At 44.6% G+C, this 23,294-nt stretch overlaps 2 protein-coding genes across 2 annotated transcripts; both read right to left on the reverse strand.

Annotated features, from left to right (window-relative positions):
* Positions 1 to 7,378: 7,378 nt before the first annotated feature.
* Positions 7,379 to 10,032, reverse strand: LOC117363031 (alpha-2C adrenergic receptor-like). Its single transcript, XM_033950210.1, has one exon. It carries the CDS (start codon positions 9,160 to 9,162, stop codon positions 7,888 to 7,890), a length of 1,275 nt encoding a protein of 424 aa, XP_033806101.1. The 5' UTR covers positions 9,163 to 10,032; the 3' UTR covers positions 7,379 to 7,887.
* Positions 7,888 to 9,162, reverse strand: ADRA2C (adrenoceptor alpha 2C). The gene has a single exon (XM_033959583.1). The coding sequence runs from the start codon at positions 9,160 to 9,162 to the stop codon at positions 7,888 to 7,890; it is 1,275 nt and encodes a 424-aa protein (XP_033815474.1).
* Positions 10,033 to 23,294: the final 13,262 nt, after the last annotated feature.

Here is a 23,294-nt window from a genome sequence, read left to right on the forward strand (position 1 = left end):
ATGCTAAATATGTGCGTGTGCTAACCGCTAACGCGTCCATAGACTAACATGCATGCGTTAGCATTAGCACATGCTAATATTTAGCGCACGCTAAAATGCTTAGTGCACCTTTGTTTAATTTTCATTTTTACCAAATTTTTCAAACCACCCTCGTAAATATCTAGGGTCAATATTCTAACACTGTGGTCAGCATTTTTTTTTTTTTTGTAATGTGGGCTATGGCATATAAAAATCATTCTAATCCTCAATATGTAAAGTCTAAGACCAATATCCCTAAAGAATTGATAAATATAGAGGAGTTTTTTTTAAACATAAACCCACAGAAATTATGTATACTATTATAAATCTGTATATCTAGTGTAGAGATTTATGCGCAAAACCACCAAGAGTGAATTCAAAGTATTAATGATCCAGCTGTGATCAATTCAACAGCGGTTTCCTATTGTAGAAAACTGACAGTATCACAGTTGCAGCAGTACTACACAAGCTAAGTAGCGCTTGCTTTATATAATAAGTTAGTTTTGATGAAATGATAAGTGGACATCAGAATACTGGCTTGAAAAGGGACTGATGGATTATTATCATTATAAAAGCTAGTAAAATATAAAAAATAACAAAAACAGAGAACTATTAAAATATTAAAAAGAGGACACATAGACAGGCAATAAAAGACCAGTGATAGTTCACATTTGGCTGTTCGGGTAAGATTGTTTTCAAATCCAGTCAGCTGTGAACACCTGAAGTCTTTCAGCATATAAAGAAAACATAAATCTCTACACTATGGGGTTCATAATAAAAAAAAAAACAACATCTAAAAAGTGTCCTAAATGGCTACTTGGACAATCAAAAAGCCTGATCGTCCAAGTACCCATAATCAAAGCTGGTTTTAGACATATCTAAAACCAGCTTAGGCCTTTCCCCTGCCACTAAACGCAGAGAGAAAAGAGGCGTGTTTAGAGGAGGGGAAAGGGCGGGCGGTAGGCCGACCTACACCTAGGTGTGCAGCAGGTATAACCAAAACCTTAGGCAAGTTGCCTAGTCGGCACTTATACGTTTTTGACTTAGACAAAGTCAAAACAGGTCTAAGTGCCGAAAAAGGGGCCACTGAGCTGATCGTGGCTGCTGCGATCAGCTCAGCGGCCCCAGCAACCTGCCTACCCCCTACAGCAATGATCGCGGCAGGAGAGATGCCTCATCTCCCCTACCGCAATGCCATCACTCCTCTACCCGAACTTCCGTGACCCGCGGCAGGAGTGATGCCCTATCTCTCCTGCTGCAGGTTGCAGCAGTTCGGGTAGAGGAGTGATGACTTTGCGGTAGGGGAAATGAGGCATCTCTCCTGCCGCGATACATCACCCTTCCCCGACAACATTGGGGCAAGAGGGAGCCCAAGCCCTCCTGCCCCGCGATCGCTAACCCCCCCCCCCCCGATTACGGTCGGGCAGGAGGGAACCCAAGCCCTCCTGCCCCGGGCACCCGCCGACGATATCGAGGCAAGAGGGAGCCTAAGTCCTCTTGCCCCGCGGCACTGACCCCCCCTGATGATATCGGGGCAGGAGGGAGCTCAACCCCTCCTGCCCAGGTGGACCCCCTACCCCCCACTACAATACAGGCAGGAGGGATCCCAGGCCCTCCTGCCCTCAACACAACCCCAATGACCGCCCCCCCCGAGCCCCCGATCAGCCCCCCTCCACAACCCACCGCCAACCCCACGACCCCCCCAATCCCACTCCCATACCTTTGAAATGTTGGCTGGATGGACGGGTGCCAAGCCCGCCCGTCCGGCAGGCCAGCCGTCTCCCGAATTATTATTATATTAAAATGGGGCCGGATTGGCCCAGGCGGTTGAAACCCCACCCACAGGTGGGGCCTAAGGCGCCTGGGCCAATCAGAATATGCCCGGGAGTCTTAGGCCCCTCCTGTGGGCGGGGCCTTAGGCACATGGGCCAGGTTGGGCCCATGTGCCTAAGGCCCCACCCACAGGAGGGGCCTAGGACTCCTGAAAGTTTAAAACCTAAAAACATTTTATTTTTCTCAGGCTTTTTCTCAGAACAGAAAGGGTATAATTAACATAAGAACGTAAGAATTGCCACTGCTGGATCAGACCAGTGGTCCATCATGCCCAGCAGTCCGCTTACACGGCGGCCCTTAGGTCAAGACCAGCCTCACCTGCTTATGTTCCAGTTTAGCAGGAACTTGTCCAACTTTGTCTTGAATCCCTGGAGGGTGTTTTCCCCTATAACAGACTAACAGCTTCTTCTACAGACATTAGCTTGTTGCTTCCTGTTTTGTACTTCCTTTTTGTTCCTTTTACACTATGAAGATTATAACTAATTTTTCTTGACTCGTTTAGTTTCCTTGTCTTATGTTCTTTGATTTTGTCCTTTTTGCTCTGTTTTCTCTGTGTTAAACCTCAACCTATTTTGGAATAATTTTTGTAAACTGCTCTACTATATTTTAATGACTTTGTGGAATAACAAAAATAAAATGAACTTGACCTTAAATGTACTGTCTGGATAGTGAACAGTGTTGTATATGTTTGGAAAGTAATGACCACTACTGGATCCCAAGAGCCACTATCATCAGCTGCTGTACAAATAGCTGTGTGGTTTAATTTAGGTCAGCTTTTTTGCTGAATATCACTGGCAGAATATGACTGACTGCCTAGAGTTAGGCAGAATGAAAGTGTTCTAGCTTTGATCTGCCCCGACACTATCCAGGCAGTGTCAGGGTGGTCTGTGAGAAATTACAGCACCTGTATCTGGATCACTGATAATGGATAGGGCAAAATAAGGGGGTGCTGAAAAGTTCTCAGCCCAATCAACCACCTTCCTAAATTCTGAGCTTTATTTTGCCACTGTAGCTGGGGGTGCTGAAAAGTTCTCAGCCCAATCAACCACCTTCCTAAATCCTGAGCTTTATTTTGCCACTGTAGCTGAAAAGAGTGTTATCTGATTTTGTTAAAGTGCCAATTTGCAGAAACAAAATTATGGGCTCCTTTTACGGAGGCGCGTTAGGGCCTTAATGCGCAGAATAGCGCGCGCTAAAATGCCGCGCGTGCTAGCCCCTACCGTCTCCTCTTGAGCAGGCAGTAGTTTTTCGGCTAGCGCATGCTATAGCACGCGCTATTCCGGTACGTGCACTAAAAATGCTAGCACACCTTCACAAAAAGAGCCCTTAGTTTGGTCATCTTAGTGTCAGACCTGGACTGGAGAACATGTTGCCTTCTGAGCCTGCAATAAAGTACAAAAAGCTAAATGGTTATCTATTAATTAAATATAAATCTCAAGAACCATTGGTAGAAGTCAAAATGAGCTGCAGAAAAAGTGTTTTCTTCTTGTTAGTTAAACAAATAGGAACAAGCCTCAGACTATGGTGTAATTTTCCCATTCTGAGATTTCTTCCAAGAGAAAGAAAACTTATTTTCTCTTACTCCTGATCACATCACTGGCTTGAACCCATCCTCCCTACCATAACTAACAACTGATTACTTATAATTTATTCCTTAAATTAATATATCTCCTTATCTAATCTTAATTAATTCACCCTAAAATCTAATATAGAAATAGGCCTAGTTGTTGAATGACTCTTGTGTGTATGGTTCAGGTCTTTGCTATAATTTTTCGGTGTCCCTTTCTACACTCAACTTGTTTTTATTTATTGCAAACCACCATGTTTATTGCTTGCCATGCGGTATATCAAGTTGGAATGAACAATAAATGATAATCATCATCAGATCTGGTCAATTCAGAGAAGGGAAATCCCAACCTGAGGACTCAAGAGGGAACCTTCCACTTGGCTTACCATCTGGTCAACCCGTTACAACCCATGTCTTGATGAAAGTTTATTATTGAGAAATGGGTTGACGGTTTTCATGAGCATGGTGTTACCAGTTGTTGCTCCCTTGCTATAGAATTAGACATGGGTTGGACCATATAGTCTTTGAAGGTCTGGCTTTATCCCTGTTTTTCATAAAAGTAGGCAGTGGCTGTCATGTAAATCTAATGGTAAGGGGGACGTGTGCATTTTAGGCACTGTCCAGGGAGGCAACTTACTAGCTGAGGGATGGGGCAGTTGATGGGCTATTGAAAGTGGTCCTTGTTTTTGATTACCGTAGTTGATCTAGAGGGGCATTTTTGATATGACGTTAGATGTTTTGAGGAAGATGCACTAAAATCCAGTAGCAAACATGCCCATCTTCAAAACTGTGGGTTTTTTTTAAATGTGTTCTGTGCATCTATCCTCTGTGTTTCTATCTTTTTGAACCATTTTTGAAAACAAGCACATGCAAAACAAAAAACACACAGAGAAAGCCATTGGGATGTAAGAGGGCCAGCATTCTTAGTAGACTGGCCACACAGACATCGCAGCAGAGAAGTGGGACACCCTAAGGGGCACTGCAGTGAACTTTACATTAAAAGGCTCAGGTACACATCTCACCATAATCCCCTTAGCCTTCAAGATCCTACATGGCATCCTTCCTCCCGTCATCCCACTCTTTTGGAACTCCTCAAACCCCCAACTCCACCAGACCCTCCCCAAAACTGAAACTATCATTCCCCTCTACAAAAGGAATATCCCGCGCAGGAAAACTTGGAACATCCCTCCCCTTTAAAATCACAGAACTCTGGAACAACCTCACATCCCCGCTCAGAAATTCAAGCTCCCTCCAAACCTTCCGCAAACACTTGAAAACTTGGCTTTTTTCAAAAATCTAATCACCTCCCGCTCTCTGGTACCCTTGTCCCTCTCTCTCTATCTTCTTAGTTCCTCTCCTATAACCCTCCATTGTAGTTCCATTCTATCTTAACTCTGTAAACCGTGCCGAGCTCTACGCTCGCGGAGATGGCGCGGTATACAAATCCAAGGTTTAGTTTAGTTATATGCTGAGCACTCCAAAACCCTACCCTAATCTACTGTACCCAACTGTATACCACCCTAATCGCCCTTATGCTTGCAGATGACATCTCACATGTGGGATTTTGGTAGAGTTTGGAAGGCTCACATGTTCCACCATAAGTGTAGTGGTTAGAATATGGTATGGGTCATGCTTACATCCCTCAAAAGGTTATTTGGCCACTTTGGGTACCTTTTTGGTACTTATTTGTTATTAAAATAAGTCTAGCAGAAAAATGTCCAAGTCATAAGCTCACTTTAAGGCCACCTAAACCACGCCTCTACCATGCACCCTTGAGATTTAGACAAACTACTGATTGACAGCATAGATATCCATCTAGGTTTCAAAAATAGTGAATTGGAAGGGTTTGATGAGAAAAACATCTATCTGCCCCTTTATGCCATTTTTTGGACATTTATCTTTTTTTTAAAAAAAAATGAGCCCCATATTGTATTAATTCGGTTTTCAAGGGCCTCAAACATGTAAAGTCCCCATAATATCCATACTGAATATGCATGAGATAAATCTGAATGCATACTACCTCCACTGTACATTAATCTTTCTTATGCAACCTGTAAACATGACCTGTTTGTAGCCCTTGAGGACTGAAATTTTGCATTCATTGTCTATTGTACTTTTTTTTAATATATAAATGTTTTTAGGGTTTCCCACATTGCTTTATGAGGACCCACACTTGGTCCTGGAAAATCAGCTTATATATAAGTGAATTGAAATAAATGAAATATTGACATTAGCAGCATGTGACTACAGTATGCTCCTAACTTTCCAAAGGAGGATGGAGAATGCTGACATCACTACAGCTGCACAAATGGACAGTTTCTATAGCTGTTGAGAACATCCTTCATGGTGAAACCATATAAGACTGAAACTAAAGCAGATTCACAGACAGTGGAATGGAATAGACCACTAGGGAAAAGGCAAACCAAAATTTTATACCTCAAGGCATCAAATGGGCAGACTAGATGGGCCATTTTGGCCTTTATCTGCTCTCATGTTTCTATCAACTAGGGAGCTTGGGGGCAAAAGCAAAAGCTGGTTTGTTTGCCCTCCTCAACCTAAAAGGTGTTCCCGTGCCCAGAACCTCAGCTAGATGCCTACCTAGACATCCTTGCTTTAAACCAGAGTTAATTAAAACTGATACGAGAGGAGTACAGCGAAAAGTAATTCATCCCCAAAATGACAGATATCTGTTGTGTTCTCTCTCTCTCTCTGTATATAATGCAGCTATTTTGCATCTCCTAGGCAGAAAGTGTGCCATGTATTGCTTTGGTTACTATAGTAATAAAATGTTTTTGTGACAGAAAACAGCATATAGCCACATTGCAAGTGAAAGCAGCCCACAAGCAGTCTGTGCAGCATCACTTTTCTTCTTTGCAAGTTTTAAATACGTTTGACACTGATGCTTCTCTTTTATGTTTAAATGAACCTAAATATGGAACGGAGAAGTGGGCAGTTGCACACAAGAAATAATTTAGCATTTCAATACAACATGCACCTTAGAGGGGAAGAAGTATATTTTCTGGTTGTGTTGGTTGTTATTTTTTATTCTTCACAGTGAAAGATATTAAAATGCCTGATCTAAGCCTAGTCATCATGATTCCAACTTATATCCTAAAGTCAATATATTTGAGTAGTTCTATTATTCATTCAAAGCAAACAATAAGCTACACTTTGGCAAATAAAGTATATTTAGTTTGTCACCCACTGGTTAAAGTGATATCTGTTACTATTGTCTAGTGCCAGCACCTTTGCTCACATCAGCAAAGCTGAAGAACGAAGTCAGGCAAGGTCAGAGTGTCCTGGAAGCCTGAACCGTAGGTGCATTAGTTGTTTTTTAAAAACCAGTGTATGGTATGTAGCATATATGTGCATATGATTTTATAGAGTACATTTGTGGAGCAAACATATCTAGTGCTGAACGATGGCACTTTAGAAAACTCAAACAAAAAAGGGAGAGAGTGCTTCTATCCACTCTCACCCTTCCTTATCTCTTGAACAGAGTGAAGGTGTCCTGGGTTCTCTATACTGATCCTTTTTTGTAGATGGCTTGCTTTTATTAATTGTCATGAATCTCTCTTTTTATCAGATTTCCTTACACATCGGGGGGGGGGGGGGAGGGAAATGTATTTTGATTATTAAAATTATTTAATTATAATATTGTAATAACATAGTATGTTTTCTTGTATTAAAAATTGGGAGGAGGGGGAAGAAAATGATTGTTTTATGTATTAATTGTGTATTTAATAATGCATTTTATACAGTGTTTATGTTCAATTAATTGTATTGCACTGTCAAAGTTTGAAAATCAATAAATATATTTTTAAAAAAGGGGATGTTAGTTTTAACTTTTTAAAAAATATATTTTAGAATCCATTTGATGATTTAGTAAAACAAAACATGCACAGAGCAATCAAACACTCTCCCCCCTCCCCTTTTACAGGTTTCAGAAAGCTTCAGTAGCTGTTTCCTCCTCACCATTTTATTACTGTATTGAGAGGAATTGAGAAATTAAAATCGTTATTTCATTAAAGAAAGAGAAAAGGAAGGGGAGTCTACATATGGGTGTAGATCCTCTCTATGTTGTCTTACATTAACAAATTTTGGCCTAAAACAAGATTAAAAATAATTAAAAAAAGCAACAGAAAACAAGTCAATTTCTTGTCAAATGAATATCTTCAGTGTGATTTCGGTGTCATAGTGGTTCATTTCTGATTTAAGTACTAAAAAGACTCAAGAAGAAGCATACATATAAAAAAAAAAAGGTGTCCCTGCTTTTGCAGTATAATAATACAAACTCTCTAGATTGCTTTCGGGTTTGTTATATCAAAACGTTCCCCCTCGCAGCGCCCAGACTTTTCTGGTAAATGATTAGCTACTAGGGACGTCGTCGCAGCGGTGGTTCTGAGCCATGTCACCGTTCAGCGATCCGAACACCAACCCCCCCCCCCCCCCCCAAGTTCCGCAAAGTTTCAGTGCGCGAAGTGGCGCTTCTTCCTCTTGAACAGGATTTTGGCAAACGACCTCCTGAAATCCTGATTGAAAATGGTGTAAATGACCGGGTTCAGGGAGCTGTTGCAGTAGCCAATCCAAAAGAAAAACTTGAACAGAGTTTCCGGGATCGCGCACGACTCCCGGCAGATGCCGTACAGGCTGTAGCTGAAAAAGAAGGGGAACCAGCAGACCACGAACACCCCCATCACCACGGCCAGCACGAAGGTGAAGCGCTTCTCCCGCGCCTGGGTGGCTTTCCTCCGGGAGAAGCTGCTCCTCTTCTTCTTGCGCGAGGAGAACAGGTCGACGGACTTGTTGCTGGCGCGCGACAGGCGGCTGGACTGCTTGGAGCACGCGTTGCTCTTGCTGGGCTTCCTCTCCCCGCCCGAGTTGTCCCTGCTGCTGCTGCTCTTCCGCCGCTTGCTCTCCTCGAGGCTGCTCTCCTCCAGCTCCAGGTCCTCCAGCTCGGCGGCCCTCCTGACGCCGGGCAAGGGCGGGTAGTGGCCGTTCTCCCTGCACGAGGCGCCGCGGCTCAGGCCGTTCTCGGTGTGGGACGAGGCCTCGCGCGCGGACTTCTTTTCCGACAGGGTCCTCGTGCGCAGCTTGGCCACCTGGTAGATGCGGACGTAGACCAGCACCATGATGACACAGGGCGCGAAGAAGGAGCCGATGCACGAGGACAGGATGTACCACGTGTCGTCGTTGAGCTTGCACTGGGGGAAGACGTCGTCCTCGGGGTCCCGGTCCATGGAGATGAGGGGCGGGAAGGAGATGACGGCCGAGATCAGCCACACCACCACGATGGTGCCCTTGATCCGCCGCGGGGTCCTTTTCAGGTTGTACTCGACGGCCTGGGTCACGGACCAGTAGCGGTCCAGGCTGATGGCGCACAGGTGCACGATGGACGAGGTGCAGAAGAGCACGTCGAGCGCCAGGTAGATGTCGCACCAGGCGCTGCCGAAGTACCAGTAGCCCATGAGCTCGTTGGCCAGAGAGAAGGGCATGACCAGGGTGGCCACCAGGATGTCCGCGCTGGCCAACGAGACGAGGAACAGGTTCTGGGGCGCCTTGAGCGCCCGGCTGGTTAGCACCGCCATCACCACCAGCACGTTGCCCACGATGGTGAAGACGATGAGGAAGCTGACCACCGCCGCCAAGCCGGCGACGGCGGCGCCCGAGTACGGCCCCTCGCCCGGGGAGCGCTGCGGGGCGGAAGACCCGTTGGCGGCGCTGGCGTTCGCCGGCGCATCCATGGCCCGAGGGTGACCGGTGGCCGCCCGGGGACGCGCTCCTCAGCCTTCATCGTCACCACCCATCCTGAGCGATCGCTTCCTCTCGGGGACGGCTAAAAGAGAGGCATTTCCCGGCCTCCCGAGATGTCGGACCTTCTTTTCCTCTCACGCATAGAAATAACGTGCAGCCCATAAAAAGGCATTTACAGCCCGATCCAACGGCTCCCTCTTCCCTCGGACCCAGCAAAGTCCTGCGGGGGCTCCGCTCTTTTCTTCGTCCAGGAGGAACCAGAATTCGCCAGGCGGACCCCAAACTCTTTCCTTCGCTCCCTCGCTCTGTTGCAGCATAAAAAATCTTTCCCGGGAACAAGCGCTTAACGCTTATGGCTGGTGTCTGACAACAGCTACTTAGCCGACAATCTTCCCGGTTAGTGTAGCAAATTGCATTTTCCGCTGACCCTGCTTAGTATTTCTTTCCTTATTTTCCTTTTTTTTTTTTTTTGCTTTCGAGATCTTGTACCGCCCTCAGAGCTTCAGCTGACAGCCCCCTTAGGAGGGCACACCGTGTAACGTCAAAGTCTTAATCTCTTAAAACATCTCGTGCCCTGAGAGTTCTGGCCTTCAAGTTTCCTGGTTTGCATTTGCTCTCCGGGGTTCGAATTCCCGCCCCCACCAGTCACCCAGGCACCTGGTTTAAAGGAGCGCGTGCGTCATCTCCAAGTAGAACGCGCTCTTCCGCATGTGAGAAACTGACTGGAAAGGGGAAAGAAAGCCGGAGAATTGACGGAAACAACGGTCCCCTTAAGATATCGATCGCACACCCCGGTCGCGCTTTACTTTGCGAGGTAGTCATTAGCTGATTTAGAGACTGATCCGCTCGGTTGACAGTTCCAAAGGCAGCGTCGGCGAAGTGAATTTGGTTCGCACAAAAGCGCACGCTTGAGGTCAGTCTTGCCTCGCACATGGCCAGAGCTTGCTTGCTAACGGAGTGTTGGTGGAAAGTCAGATCTATCATTATATGCTATAATCGCTCGCAATATAGCAACGGGGGAATATTAACCTTTCTCGCCACCAGTGATTGCAACTTCCCGAGTCTTGCACTATATATGCGTGGTTCTGAATAACAGCTTGAGCATTATTCTCTGTCAAGCCACACGAAATTTCATTTTTCCCCATCAACACCGAGTTACTGATTATATTTTTTATGACAGATTTTCCTGTGAAAAATCCTGCTTTCTCTACTTGTGAAATAAGCTGGGGAATACAGAATTTTCCACCACCTCTAAAAATGTAAAGATTATTTACAGTATGCTCTTTTTGATTTGGGCAGAGCTAATGGTTATTATTACAGAACTGGATGCAAACTGGTTACATAATGATGGAGTTTCAACATTTTGAGAATATTTAGTATTCTTATTTATGAAACTCTTTTGTTGGGTATTTATTTGGTAAATGCTTATGGTTTTCTTCGTTCACATATTGCTTTTTCTACTGCAGAAGTGAAAGAATGGCACAACCCTCTAAGGGGAGAAAACTGCTAATGTAGCAGAAAAGAGAAGGAGCATGACAGACCAAATTCAAAAGAATGAACAACATTTGCAAGACTAGGTTTGCTTTAACACCAAATAATATACTTCTAGACATGGAAGTTTTCAGGGCAGAAAACGACTTGGGCATTGTCACTTTTGTTAAGTTGTGGTGCAATCCAAATTCAAATACTATATATGACTAGGGACAGAGAGGAAAAAAGGGGGAGGGGTAGTTTGTTGTGGGTTTTTTTTAGAGATGAGAGAAATAAAAATGCAGGGGGAAAATAAAAATAAATAAATAAACATCATGGAATATCCAAGAGAAATGACATTAAATTGCCAATAACAGTGATGTGAATCTTAGAAATTCAGAGAGGGAAAGTAGTAAAACCATAAAAGAAAGAAACTATGAGAGAGGAACTAAAGGGGGACATGCCATCACTAGCAGTAGGAAAAATCAATCAGTTAAATGTCAATTGGTGTAAAATGCTACAACTTGTACAAAGAGATTAAAAAAACACAGTAGATGACGACAGATAAAGACCCGAATGGACCTTCCAGTCTGCCCAACTTGATTCATTTTAAATTTTATTTAATTTTTTTTCTTCTTAGCTATTTCTGGGCAAGAATCCAATGCTGTATTTCCTTCAAGGATAGTCTTGGAACATTTAGAAACTGAATCTACACATGAAGGGCTGGAGTCATTAAATGACACCCAAAAATAGATGCTGAAAAAATCCATGCAACTAAGAAGGCATTTTCTGCCAAGCACCCTTTGCTAAGTATGAGGGGGGTGCTGAAAGGTTCTCAGCCCAGCCAAGAAGAGAATGAGGTGGTTATTGTTCTCTTAGGCTTCCGCGGATGGCATCATAATTGTAGCAAGTTTCCGGGTTTTGCCACGTCTGTGTAGAAAGAACTGGTGTTTCAGGCATCATGCTTGGCTTTCTTCAGGGTATGTTGCGAGGTCTGCAATGTGTCTTTATATATTATTAGTCTTTAAGCCCGTTACATTAACGGGTGCTAGAGATTCCTCGGCTTCCTCCCCCTCCCTTTCCCGTCCCGTCAACCCCCTTGTTTCCCTTTGCACAGTCTCCCTGCTTCATCTGCTCCTCCTGCGCGGGCCACCGGAGCAGAGAGGACTTGGCAGAGGGGGTTGCCAGCCGGGGCCGGCAGAGAGGAGCTAGGCGGCTGGAGGAGTAGCAGCAGCCGCTGCCGATTGCAGCCTCCGTCCCGCCTTCGTGTCCCTGGATTTGCTAGAGCGGCCTGCAAGGTTCGCTACAGTGGCTGGCGAACCTCAGCAGGCCGCTTTGAAGAGGACCGGCAGTGGGAGGGAGGAGCCATTGGCACACGCGCTAGTGCAGGCGCCGTGAGCACTGGCAGAGAAGCACAGCTCACGCCACCAGGACTCACGGATTTTTGACAGCGCATGTGCGCTTAGCCTTTTATTATTATGGATTATTTAATTATTTATAAATAATAATAAAATTTAATAATAATATATAGTGGGTTCACAGATTTGATTGAGAACAGGGCAGTCTGAGCATGATCCAAGATGGGTGCCACTACTTGACTGCTTCAGAGTTGCCTTAAATTCCTCTCTGTTTTCTTCTTACAAAAGCGCATATTTTTGTTTTGATGCCGAAGAGAAGGGGAAAAAGCATCGGTGGAGCCTCACGATGCTTGGAAGCTACCACTCTTGCTACAATCAAAATTTGTAGGTGCCTTCAACATGAGCCCACACTGTCGGGGATTCGCCCGCTGGAGACGCTGGCAGAGAGTCATGCCTCAGCGGACATCCTTGGGCTCGATGTGACTCTGAGCCTCGACCTTAGAGCTCCGCCTCTACAGCTGTAGGGAACCAGGTCCCCGCAAGATGAGAGCACACCCGAGGAGGAAGTGTTCTCACCCCAAGAGGCTGGTATTTCAGAGGGCTTGACAACGGATATTTCTCGGAGATTATTAAGCTCCTGGAAGGAACCTGTGGCGGGAACATCGAAAAATCTAGAGGTACAAGGCCAACAAGAGGTAAACCAGGTGGCTGAACAATTTAAAACTGTGTCTGGAGGTTCTTTTTTGGCTATTAAACCTCCAGAGGTTACTTTAGATGTCCTGTGGGACTTGGTAGTAAATTTAGGAAAAGGCCTTGATAAAAAATTAAATGAACAGAAAGAAGAGATTAACATCTTAAAACAGGATTTGGCTTCCAATAAAACAGATATTTAGAAAGTTGATAAAGAAGTTAAACAAACTCAAGAATTAAAGATTATAAGTAATATTATTTTGAGGAGGAAACTGGAAGCTTTAGAAAACAGTAATTGTGCTAATAATTTACGTTTATTAAATTTTCCTAATGCTTCATCAGTAATCTAGAGATATGGTGAAGCGGTAATTTGTAAAAATTTTGACTATACCAGAAGATGTAATACCATCCCTTACACGGGCTTATTATTTGCCAATAAAAGCTCAAGATCAACAGATTATGGAACATGATCATCAAGAATTATTATCAGATGTTACAACTTTGTTAGAGACTTCGGATAAAGTTATGGCTAGATCAGCAACTCTCTTAATAACAGTTGCATTATCACCAGACAAGAACTGGATAATGAAATTATTTTTCAAAAACAGATCTGAAGAATTTTGGGGATTAAAAATTCAGATATTCCCTGATGTTTCCAGATAAATGCAGAAACGGAGGCATCAGTTCCAGATCTTGAAACCTTGAGTAACCCAAATTGGAGGCGTTTTCTTTCTTAGATATCCTTGCAATTGCATAGTTAGGTATCGTTCCTTGAAATATGTTTTCTTCGATCTGTCTCAGCTAATTAGCTTTTTAAAATCTCTAAGACGCCTGGAAAGTGAGGGAGTAACAACTTCTTAAAAATAGATTTGGACTCATGTCTAGCAGCAGATATGCTTTTCCTCTTTGGTCAAGATTATTTTCTTATATTACTCACTTACATCTTGGATTCAAAATTTGAGGACTTGAGTAGGATTAAGTAAACCTCCTTTTTTTTCTTCTGTTAATGTAATCTTTTGTAATATGACAGCTTAATCAAACTTTTCTGTACAAGTTGATTTGCTTGGAAAATTATGTTTGAAATCATATAAATAATAATAATAAAAAAGAGAACAGGGCAGTCTGTGGGTCGAAAAATTTGAATTTAGTGGATGGTGGATAATGTTCAATCAGTGATCAGATCACCGATTGAACATTATCTACCATCCACCAAATTCAAATTTTAGTTCTGCAAGTCTGTTCTTCTGGAAGAATAGGTTAGGAATGCTATATTAAGAGGTAGAGGGCCAACTGGTGCAACTAGAAAGATCTAACAAAAGGTCAGGATCATTAATCCACAACTGAAAAAAGAATAAGTGTGAAGGACAATTCTACAATCTAGAGGCCCACATTTACATAGATGTCTAGAATACTAGCAACTATGTATACAGTATATTGTAATATATCATAGTAATATAGTAGATGATGGCAGATAAAGAGATAGGGGCTCATAATCGAAGAAAAAAAAAAGTCTAAAAATGGGTATTTGGACGATCAAAAACCCTGATCGTCCAAGTACCCATAATCAAAACTGGTTTTAGATGTATCTAAAACCAGCTTAGGCCTTTCCCCTGCCTCTAAATGCATAGAGCAAAAAGAGGCGTTTTTAGAGGAGGGGAAAGGGCGGAAGGTGGGCCAACCTAGACATAGGCATACAGCAGGTATAGCCAAAAGTTTAGGCAGGTTGCCTAGTCGGTACTTATACATTTTGTCTTAGACCAAGTCAAAACAGGTATAAGTGCCGAAAAAGGGGCTGATGGTGGCTGGCACGATCAGCTCAGCGGCCCGGCAACCTACCTACCCCCACCGCAGCCATCGGGGCAGGAGAGATGCCTCATCTCCCATGCCGCAATAGTGATACCACCAAGTTGTGTCAGGGCAGGAAGGCCTGGGATCCCTCCTGCCCAGATCTTAGTGGGGGTGGGGGATAGGGTGGTCGCCTGGACAGGAGGGATCGGGCTCCTTCTTGCCCGATCTTATAGGGGGGGGGTCGCATGGCCAGGAGGGCTTAGGCTCTCCTAAGTGGAGAAATCGGCAAGATGGCTTTGTGGGGGCTAGGGGGAGAGAGAAAGAAAGGCAGAAATAAAGAGAGGGGCCAGGGGTAGAGAGAAAGAAAGGCAGAAATAAAGAGGGGGGCAGGGGGAGAGAGAAAGAAAGGCAAAAATAAAGAGGGGGACCAGGGGGAGAGAGAAAGAAAGGCAGAAATAAAGAGGGGGCCAGGGGGGAGAGAGAAAGAAAGGCAGAAATAAAGAGGGAGACCAGGGGGAGAGAGAAAGAAAGGCAGAAATAAAGAGGGGGGCCAGGGGGAGAGAGAAAGAAAGGCAAAAATAAAGAGGGGGCCGGGGGAGAGAGAAAGAAAGAGGGGGGCCAGGAGGAGAAAGAAGGTGGACCAGAAGAAGGACCGAGACTTATGAAATCACCAGACAAAAAGGTAGGAAAAATGATTTTATTTTCAATTTAGTGATCAAAATGTGTCCGTTTTGAGAATTTATATCTGCTGTCTATATTTTGCATTATGGCCCCCTTTTACTAAACCACAATAGTGGTTTTTAGCGCAGGGAGCCTATGAGCGTCGAGAGCAGCGCGGGGCATTCAGCACAGCTCCCTGCACTAAAAACCACTATCGCGGTTTAGTAAAAAGGGTGGGGGTATTTGTCTATTTTTGTATAGTTGTTACTGAAGTGACATTGCATAGAGTCATCTGCCTTGACCTCTTTGAAAACCCCCCCGAATATAAATGATAATTAAAATTTTCTCTGCGTACAGTGTGCTTTGTGTTTTTTTAAATTTTATTATTGGTAGATCATTTTGACTTGGTCATTTTAAAAGTAACTCACAAGCCCAAAAAGTGTGGGCATCCCTTCTGTAAATAGTGGTGTCCGTCCCAGCTTGTGCTCCCTCCGGTGGTTGTTTCACTTCTGGCCGGCTCCCCTGCTCAAAGCCGCGGGTATCGGCTCCTCACGCAATCCGCGGCTGCGTCAGAAGTGTTCCCTCTGACGTCACGATGTCAGAGAGAAGGCTTCCAACGCAGCTGCGGATCGTGTGAGGTGTAGACGCCTGCTGCTTTGAGCAGGGGAACTGTCCAGACATGCTGGGCAGGGAAGAGATGTTCCTGCTGCACAGGGAAGGGGGGGGAATTCTGCACAGGGAAGGGTGGGAGAAATGCTACTGCTGCACAAGGAAGGGGGTGAGAAAAATGCTGCTGCTGCACCCAATTGGGGAGAGAGAGGGAAGAAGGGAGACGGAAGACAAGGGAGAGGAACCAGAGATGCCAAGTCCATGGGAGGGATGGAAAGGAAAGGAGATACCAGACCATGGAGGGGGAGGAAGATATGCCATGGCATGGGGGGAGGGAAGGGAAGGAGATAGAGATACAACAACATGGTGTGGAGTGGGAAGGAAGGAAGGAAAGGAGAAGAGAAAGAGAGAGATGCCAAAGCATAGGGGAGGGGGTGGAGACAGAAAAATGGAGAGGGGTTGAAGCTGAAATGAATCATGTGCAAAGGGGAGAAGGGACCCCGGATATACATTTTATTGAAGGGACATAGAAAGAGGGAAGATGCCATATGGAAGAGAGAGAGGGTGGATGGTAGATGGAAGGGGCAGAGGGAATGTGGGCAGTAAATGGAAGGGGTAGAGAGGGCAGAAGCTGGGTGGAAGGGGCAAAGAGAGGGCAGATGTTGCATGGAAGGGAGAGAGGACAAGCACTGTATAGAAAGAAGAGCGAGAAGATAATTAAAGCAGAAACGACAAACGGTAGAAAGATTTTGTTTGTTGCTTTACTTAAAATCAAGTAGTATTGTAACTATTGATAAAAGTTTATAAATAGGAAATGGAAATAAGGCAATTTTTTGGACTACACCCCTTTCCTCAGGACAGAATAGCATAACAGCAGTATACTGTACTGTTCTGAAGAAAGATTTGGCCTCTGAAAGCTAATTGAAAAATGGATTAGTCCAATAAAATGGTATTTTCTTATTTCTCATTATTTTTATTTTTATTTGTTAATTTGTAAAGTGGTGATTGTTATGTATCAGTTTTTTCAAATTTACATATACTGTTTTTATATTTTGCACAGTATTAGGGGACATGTGTCACTGTTTTTGTGGTGTTGTGGTGTTGCATTGTATGCAGAGTCTGGTTTCTTGGCGGTTCAGTTTAACTTTTGTTTACATATTTCTATTTTTAGTTTGTGATTATTCCATATTGGATGAGTGTGTATCTCTGTTCTGTGTGTATGAAAAGGACATAGTTTTCAGTTGGCATTGACTGCAGGATCAATTAACTGTGCGGGATCTGGCTTGTTTAGTTTTATAATGTATGTGTTGGTGTTCTAGCAGTGTTTAAGATGCTGCCTTTTCCTAGGTACACTCTTGTTGTGCGATATGTGGATTGTTACTAAAAAATATATTTTTCATATAGATGGGGGGGGTCAAAAAATGATGGGCCCCGGGTGTCACATATGCTAGGTACGCCACTGTCTCTGACACAACCAGAAGTTGCATCAGAGACTACCTTTCCTGCAGTCACGCACATCTTCAACACTCCAGCTACTCATAGGAAGCAAATTTAGAAATTGCCTGCCGTGAAGGTAATGGGCAGGGAGGGAGAGAGGGAGGAAAGGTGGGGTGGAGAAGAACAGACGCTGAAGGGAACTGGGGAAGGTGGGGTGGAGAGGAATAGATGCTGAAGAGACCTGGGGAAGGTGGGGTGGAGTGGAACAGATGCTGAAGGGAACTGGGGAAGGTGGGGTACAGAGGAACAGACGCTGAAGGGAATTGGGGATGGTGGGGTAGAGAGGAACAGATGCTGGGGAAGGTGGAGTGGGGAGGAACAGACGCTGAAGGGAAATGGGGAAGAGAGAGATTCCAGAACCTGTGGGGAGTGGAGGGAAAAAGATGTTTGCCACACAAATTGGGGGTGAGGGGTGGAGGGAGAGATGGAAGGGAGAGGCACGGTAACAGAGCATATGGAAGCGACAGAGAAGGCAGACAGAGGATGGAAGGAAATGAATGAGGAGAAGATGAGGAAAGCAGAAACCAGACAACAAAGATAGAAAAAAAAATATATTTATTTTATTTTTTGCTTTAGGATAAAGTAGTATATTAATTTATTTTTATTTATTTATTTATTTATTTAGATTTTTATCCCGTCCTCCCAATAGCTCAGAACGGTTTACAAATGAACATACACAGTGGGGAGTAACTAGACATATAAGTGGTACAACAGGTTTAGTGATTGGATTTATAGTTTTTGGAGAGAATTAATACAGGGAGAGTAAGCAGAGAGAGAGAAGGGGGAAATACAGTAGTTTAGTTTAAGGAAAGTTATAGCGTATAGGTACAATTTGTTAGTGGATAGAGTAAGAGAGGGTCATACTGGAATTTCGGGAAGGTGATAGGAGAGTGGAGGGTGGGGCCTAAGGGGGGGAGAAGACAGAGGAGATCTTTAATTGAAGAGGAGGGTCTTTACCGATTTACGGAATGTTAATAATGAGTTCTGTTGTCTAAGTTGGGGGGGGGAGTTGGTTCCGGAGGTGTGGAATGAAGTGGCTGTAGGATCGTTTGTGGGCAGTTTCTGTGAGCAGGGATCTTCCGGGGGGGGGGGGGTGCATAGGCGTATCTCTGACTTTGAACGGAGGGTGCGAGTGGGGTTGTAGATGGGAAGTTTGGATTTTATGTAGGAGGGGGTGGTGGAGTAGATTCTCTTGTGGGCAATTGTCAGGGCTTTGAAAGTACAGCGTTGGCTAATTGGGAGCCAGTGTTCAGCATGGAGTGCCGGGGAGATGGAATCGTGGTAGTTGAGGTTGTGTAGGAGGCGGATGGCTGCATTTTGGACCCGTTGGAGGCGTTTGATATTATTTTTGGTTAGTCCATTAAATAGGGAGTTACAATAATCCATTCTGGAGAGGACATATGCGTATAGGAGTTGGGCGAGGTGGAGATGTAGGGTTTGATCCTTTTCAGTTGGCGAAGGTAGTAGAAGGAGGTGGAGACTACTTGGGATATGTGGTTGGATAAGGATAGGTGTCTGTCTAGGGTTACTCCCAGGCTGCGAACTTGATCTGCTGCCGTTAGTAGAGTGGAATCCCATGTTAGTGTAGGTCGTAGGTATTTGGTGTTTTTGTTTCTGATCCATAGGAGTTCGGTTTTGGAGGCGTTAAGTTGAAGCTTGTTGTTTGACATCCAAGTTTTAATTGTGTTGATAAAAATTTATCTCTTTCACTAGTTCAGCAGCCAGAACTTTGATTTATAAGGAAGGAATAAGCTAAATATTGCAGTACTGAGGCTTTTATGGATGCTGCGGGGACAGTAGTCATGGAGACGGGGCGGGGACAGTGGTCACAGGGGCAGGAACAGTGGTTGTGTGGATGGGGATGGGGCAGTGGTTGCAGGGACAGGGCAGGGACAGGATTGGTGGTCGCGGGGACAAATGTTTCCCCTTGTTATTATCTATTTGAACCCATGACCTTAGGAAGATAGAAGCAGTGCCTTTAACCACTGAGCCACAGGTGCTTTCTTTTAAACAGGGGTTCCCGACATGTGAGATGATACCTTAGGAGATCAAAACATCTCAGGGTAACAATAAATTTCTCTTTGGAAAGGGCAGAGTGCAAATGTAAATGACAAAGTCTCCAATCCATACTCTCTTATGATAACAAAAAGAAGTTGTTAAGGTACTAGGGGGTAACATCAAAGAAAAAATACTCCCTCACAAATATGTAAATGTCACCCAAACAAAGAGAGAAAGTCAATATGTCAATAGTGTAATCACAAAGAATAAAAGACCCTTGGTTTTGAGGACCTAATTCATTATTTATTTTTTACAATATTTAAATCTCTTTTTTTAATAAGTTAAGAATTTAATTCATTATGTGTAAAAATATCAAGTGAAAACATCACTAACATTTTAAAACATACAGTACATCCACATATTCATAGTGTTCCAAAAAGCACTTAGCTTTATGTTGGAATAGAGCAAAAAAACAAACAAACCCCAAGAAGTCCTTGTAAAGATCAGCTGTATAGTCCTTCAATCAGTCTGTTGATCCAATCTTTACGGGCCAATCATGATATATAACATGTCCCTGATGAAGCAGTTATTGTGAAATGAATGAGTTGCCGTCGGACTGTACTTTAAATATTTTATTAAGGACTTAACTTTAAAGACTGGACCAGAAAGACACTACAGAAGATTGAACTAAGGATTAGATTTTAAAGATTGGATTAAAAGAGATTAAACCACTCAATCAATCAAAGTACTGAATTGGCCCATTAGGATTGGATTAAGCCACCAGATCCAATCTTACATACAATTTTAAAGGCTTATCATATTTGATATGAATGAATTCTTTCATTAGGTTTATATCAACTGTACCAGGTATAATCATTGGTTTAGAAAACCTCCATTTGAAAATCTTTTATTGCAAAAATATTTTTTTCAAATTACTGGTTTTAAGAAAGGTTTGGACAAGTTCCTGGAGGAAAAGTCCATAGTTTGTTATTGAGAAAGACATGGGGGAAACCACTGCTTCCCTCTGAATCGGTAGCATGGAATACAGTACTCCCCCGATATTCACGGGGGTTCCGTTCCAGGAACCCCCGCGAATATGAAAAAAACACAAATACAGGACAACAAGGAGCTGGAGGATGCTCCCTGCCTGGTGCCGCTGCCCCGCACCCTGAGGCTCACGGACTCGGAGCGCTTCAGCTTGATCCTGGACTGGCTGGATTCTGTCACTCCGGGCTGCCCTTTGGATCTGGAGCACTCGCCGGTCATCGCTTATCTGCCAGTGCCCGAGAGCGAACCCCTGCAGGCTGCCTGCCTGCCCGCACTCTACGTACAGCTGCATGGGGAAAGCGCCCGTCGGCTGGAGCCGCACGAGCGGCCGCTGCAGATCCAGAACGATTACCTGCTGCAGCTGGGCTTCAGGGACCGCGGATGGGTGCAGGAGGAGAGCATTGAGGTCTGATTTAGGTGGTTTTTCACCTGGGGAGGCAGGATAGGGCAGCTGGAGCATCGAGTGAAGGAAATCACTCACGGTATGCTCCGACCACCTCTTCCTGCACTAAAGTCAAGCTTCACTAATCAGGAGCTGCTTTGACACGCAGCTCCTGATTGGTGAAGCCCGACTTTAGCACAGGAAGTTCCGGTTGGAGGATACCGTGAATGACTGGGACCACGAACTGTGAACCACAAATGACCGGGGGAACACTGTGTTGCTACTCCTTGGGTTTTGGCCAGGTTATGACATGGATTGGCCACTGTGAGAACGGGCTAATGGCCTTGATGGAACATTGGTCTGACAGGCTAGTCTTATGTACTTTTTCAAGACTGTTTTCTTTAAAATATTGTTGTCAAAATCACTCTTACATAAATATTTTCTCAAATGTAATGATCTACAATTTAAAAAAAACTGCAAAATTAATGTAGCACTTATCTTAGTGATCCTTTTATAAAGCACTGTTAGGCTTTTTTATCACTGGCCATGGCGGTATTAGCTCTGGCGCTCATGGAATTTCTCTGAGTGTCAAAGTTAATACTACTGCAGCCGGTGATTAAAAAAAAAAAAAAAGCCTAATGCAGCTTTGTAAAAGGTGGTGGTGGTGGTGGGGGTGTTAATTCACATATTCTTTCCAACGAAGCTCATTTCACCCAGTATAAGTGCTTCCTCAGAGGTTTATATCGAGTTGGCACTCTTGATAAACCCATGCCAACAATATTTTTAAGAAAAAAGTCTTGAAAAAAGTGATTTAAAAAAATGGTTTTGCAATAAAAGATTTTCAAATGGAGTTTTTTTTAGATATAATAATAATTAGAGCCATTGATATAATCGGTGTGAAATAATTCATTGTTGAGGTCTTGCGGTTCTGAGAGGTGAACGGTTTTGTGTTAGTAATAAGATCTTGAATTTCACTCTTCTTTCAATCGGGAGCCAGTGCAACTCTTTTAGTAGCGGGGTGGCACTCGTCTGTCATGAGTTTCCTAACAAAAACCTTGCTACAGCATATTTTTACTGTTTGGATTTGTCTGATCATGTATTTTGGTAAAACCAGAAAGGTTTAATTTAATTAAGGTTTAATTAATATTGTGAGTGCCAGGGATATTACTACATTGGACATTGCTTGTTGAAAGAGGTAGGGTTTCAGTCTAGTAATGTTTGCCATAAGTTTTTTTGATGATAAATCTTTTGTTTTGGTATTATTCCTGATGGTAATGTTGGATGTGGGAAGGGAGTTTTATTTTTGTAAGATTATAAGTGCTTATTTGATTATTATTATTTGTATGCAGGGCCGCCATCAGGGCAGTACTACCAGTCCTGCATTCAGGGGCCCGGAGCTGACAGGGGGCCCGGGCTCCCCCAGGGTCCTAGGCCACAGTCTAGGGAGGGGGCGGTCCGCCCCAGATGCACAGGAGAGAGCTGGACGGGGCATCCTCGGAGTTCAATACATCTCGAGCCGCGAGGCTCGTCTTCTGTTCCTACCTGCCCTGCCGCTCACATTTAGCCGATTGGAAGTGTTCCCCGATGTCAGCGCTGACGTCGGAGGGAGGGCTTAAGCAAAGCCTGCCCTCCGACGTCAGCGCTGACGTCGGAGAATACTTCCAGTCAGCTATTTGTGTGCGGCAGGACAGGCAGGAAACAGGAAACAAGCCTCTCGGCTCGAGCTCCGTTTTTCTGAGAAAGTTGCAAAGATGGGCTGGGAGGCAAACGCGGAACACAAAAGGGGGGAGGGAGTGCGTTTTGGACACAAGGCATGAACTTGGGAGAGAGGAAGGGAGGGAAAGAGATGCTGAGGTGGGGGAGGGAATGGGTTTTTGGACACAGAAGACATGGACTTGGGAGAGAGGAAGGGAGGGAAAGAGATGCTGAGGTGGGAGAGGGAATGGGATTTTGGACACAGAAGGCATGGACTTGGGAGAGAGGAAGGGAAGGAAAGAGATGGTTGTATACACGGGGAATAGAAGAAAGGAGAATTTTTGGTCATAGGGAGGGAGTGAGGTACAGATAGTAGCATACCAAGGTGGGGGAGGGGCGGTCCGTCCTGCGCTGGGTTTACATCCCAAGAGGGTGCACAGCTGGCCACCCTCCAGTGTTCTCCCTAGGCCAGCAAACTGCGGCTCTTTAGCCACTTGAGTGCCACCGCCGCCATCGGGAACAGGCCGGTGCCAAGTTCTCCCTGCTTTTTCCTGTGGGGCCGACCAACTCTCGCCACTCGCGTCAATTCTGACGTCGGAGAGTACGTTCTGGGCCAGCCAATCGCTGCCTGGCTGGCCTAGAACATCCTCTCCGACGTTAGAATTGACGTCGGGTGGCGAGAGTTGGTCGGCCCCGCGGGAAGAGAAGCAGGGCGAACTCGGCGCCAGCCTGTTCCCGATGGTGGCAATGGCAGCCTATTCCCCAGTGGCGGTGGCAGCATTTTTCCAATGGTGGTGGCATAGGGGAGGGCAGGGAGAAAGAAAGAAAGGAGGGGACAGGAAGCCAGAAAGAAAGAAAGGGGGCAGGGTGAAACAAAGAAAAATGGGGCACGGAGAGAGAGAGACAAAGACAGACATACAGAACGAAA

The sequence above is a fragment of the Geotrypetes seraphini genome, chromosome 1 (assembly GCF_902459505.1).
Source record: "Geotrypetes seraphini chromosome 1, aGeoSer1.1, whole genome shotgun sequence".
NCBI classification, from domain to species: domain Eukaryota; kingdom Metazoa; phylum Chordata; class Amphibia; order Gymnophiona; family Dermophiidae; genus Geotrypetes; species Geotrypetes seraphini.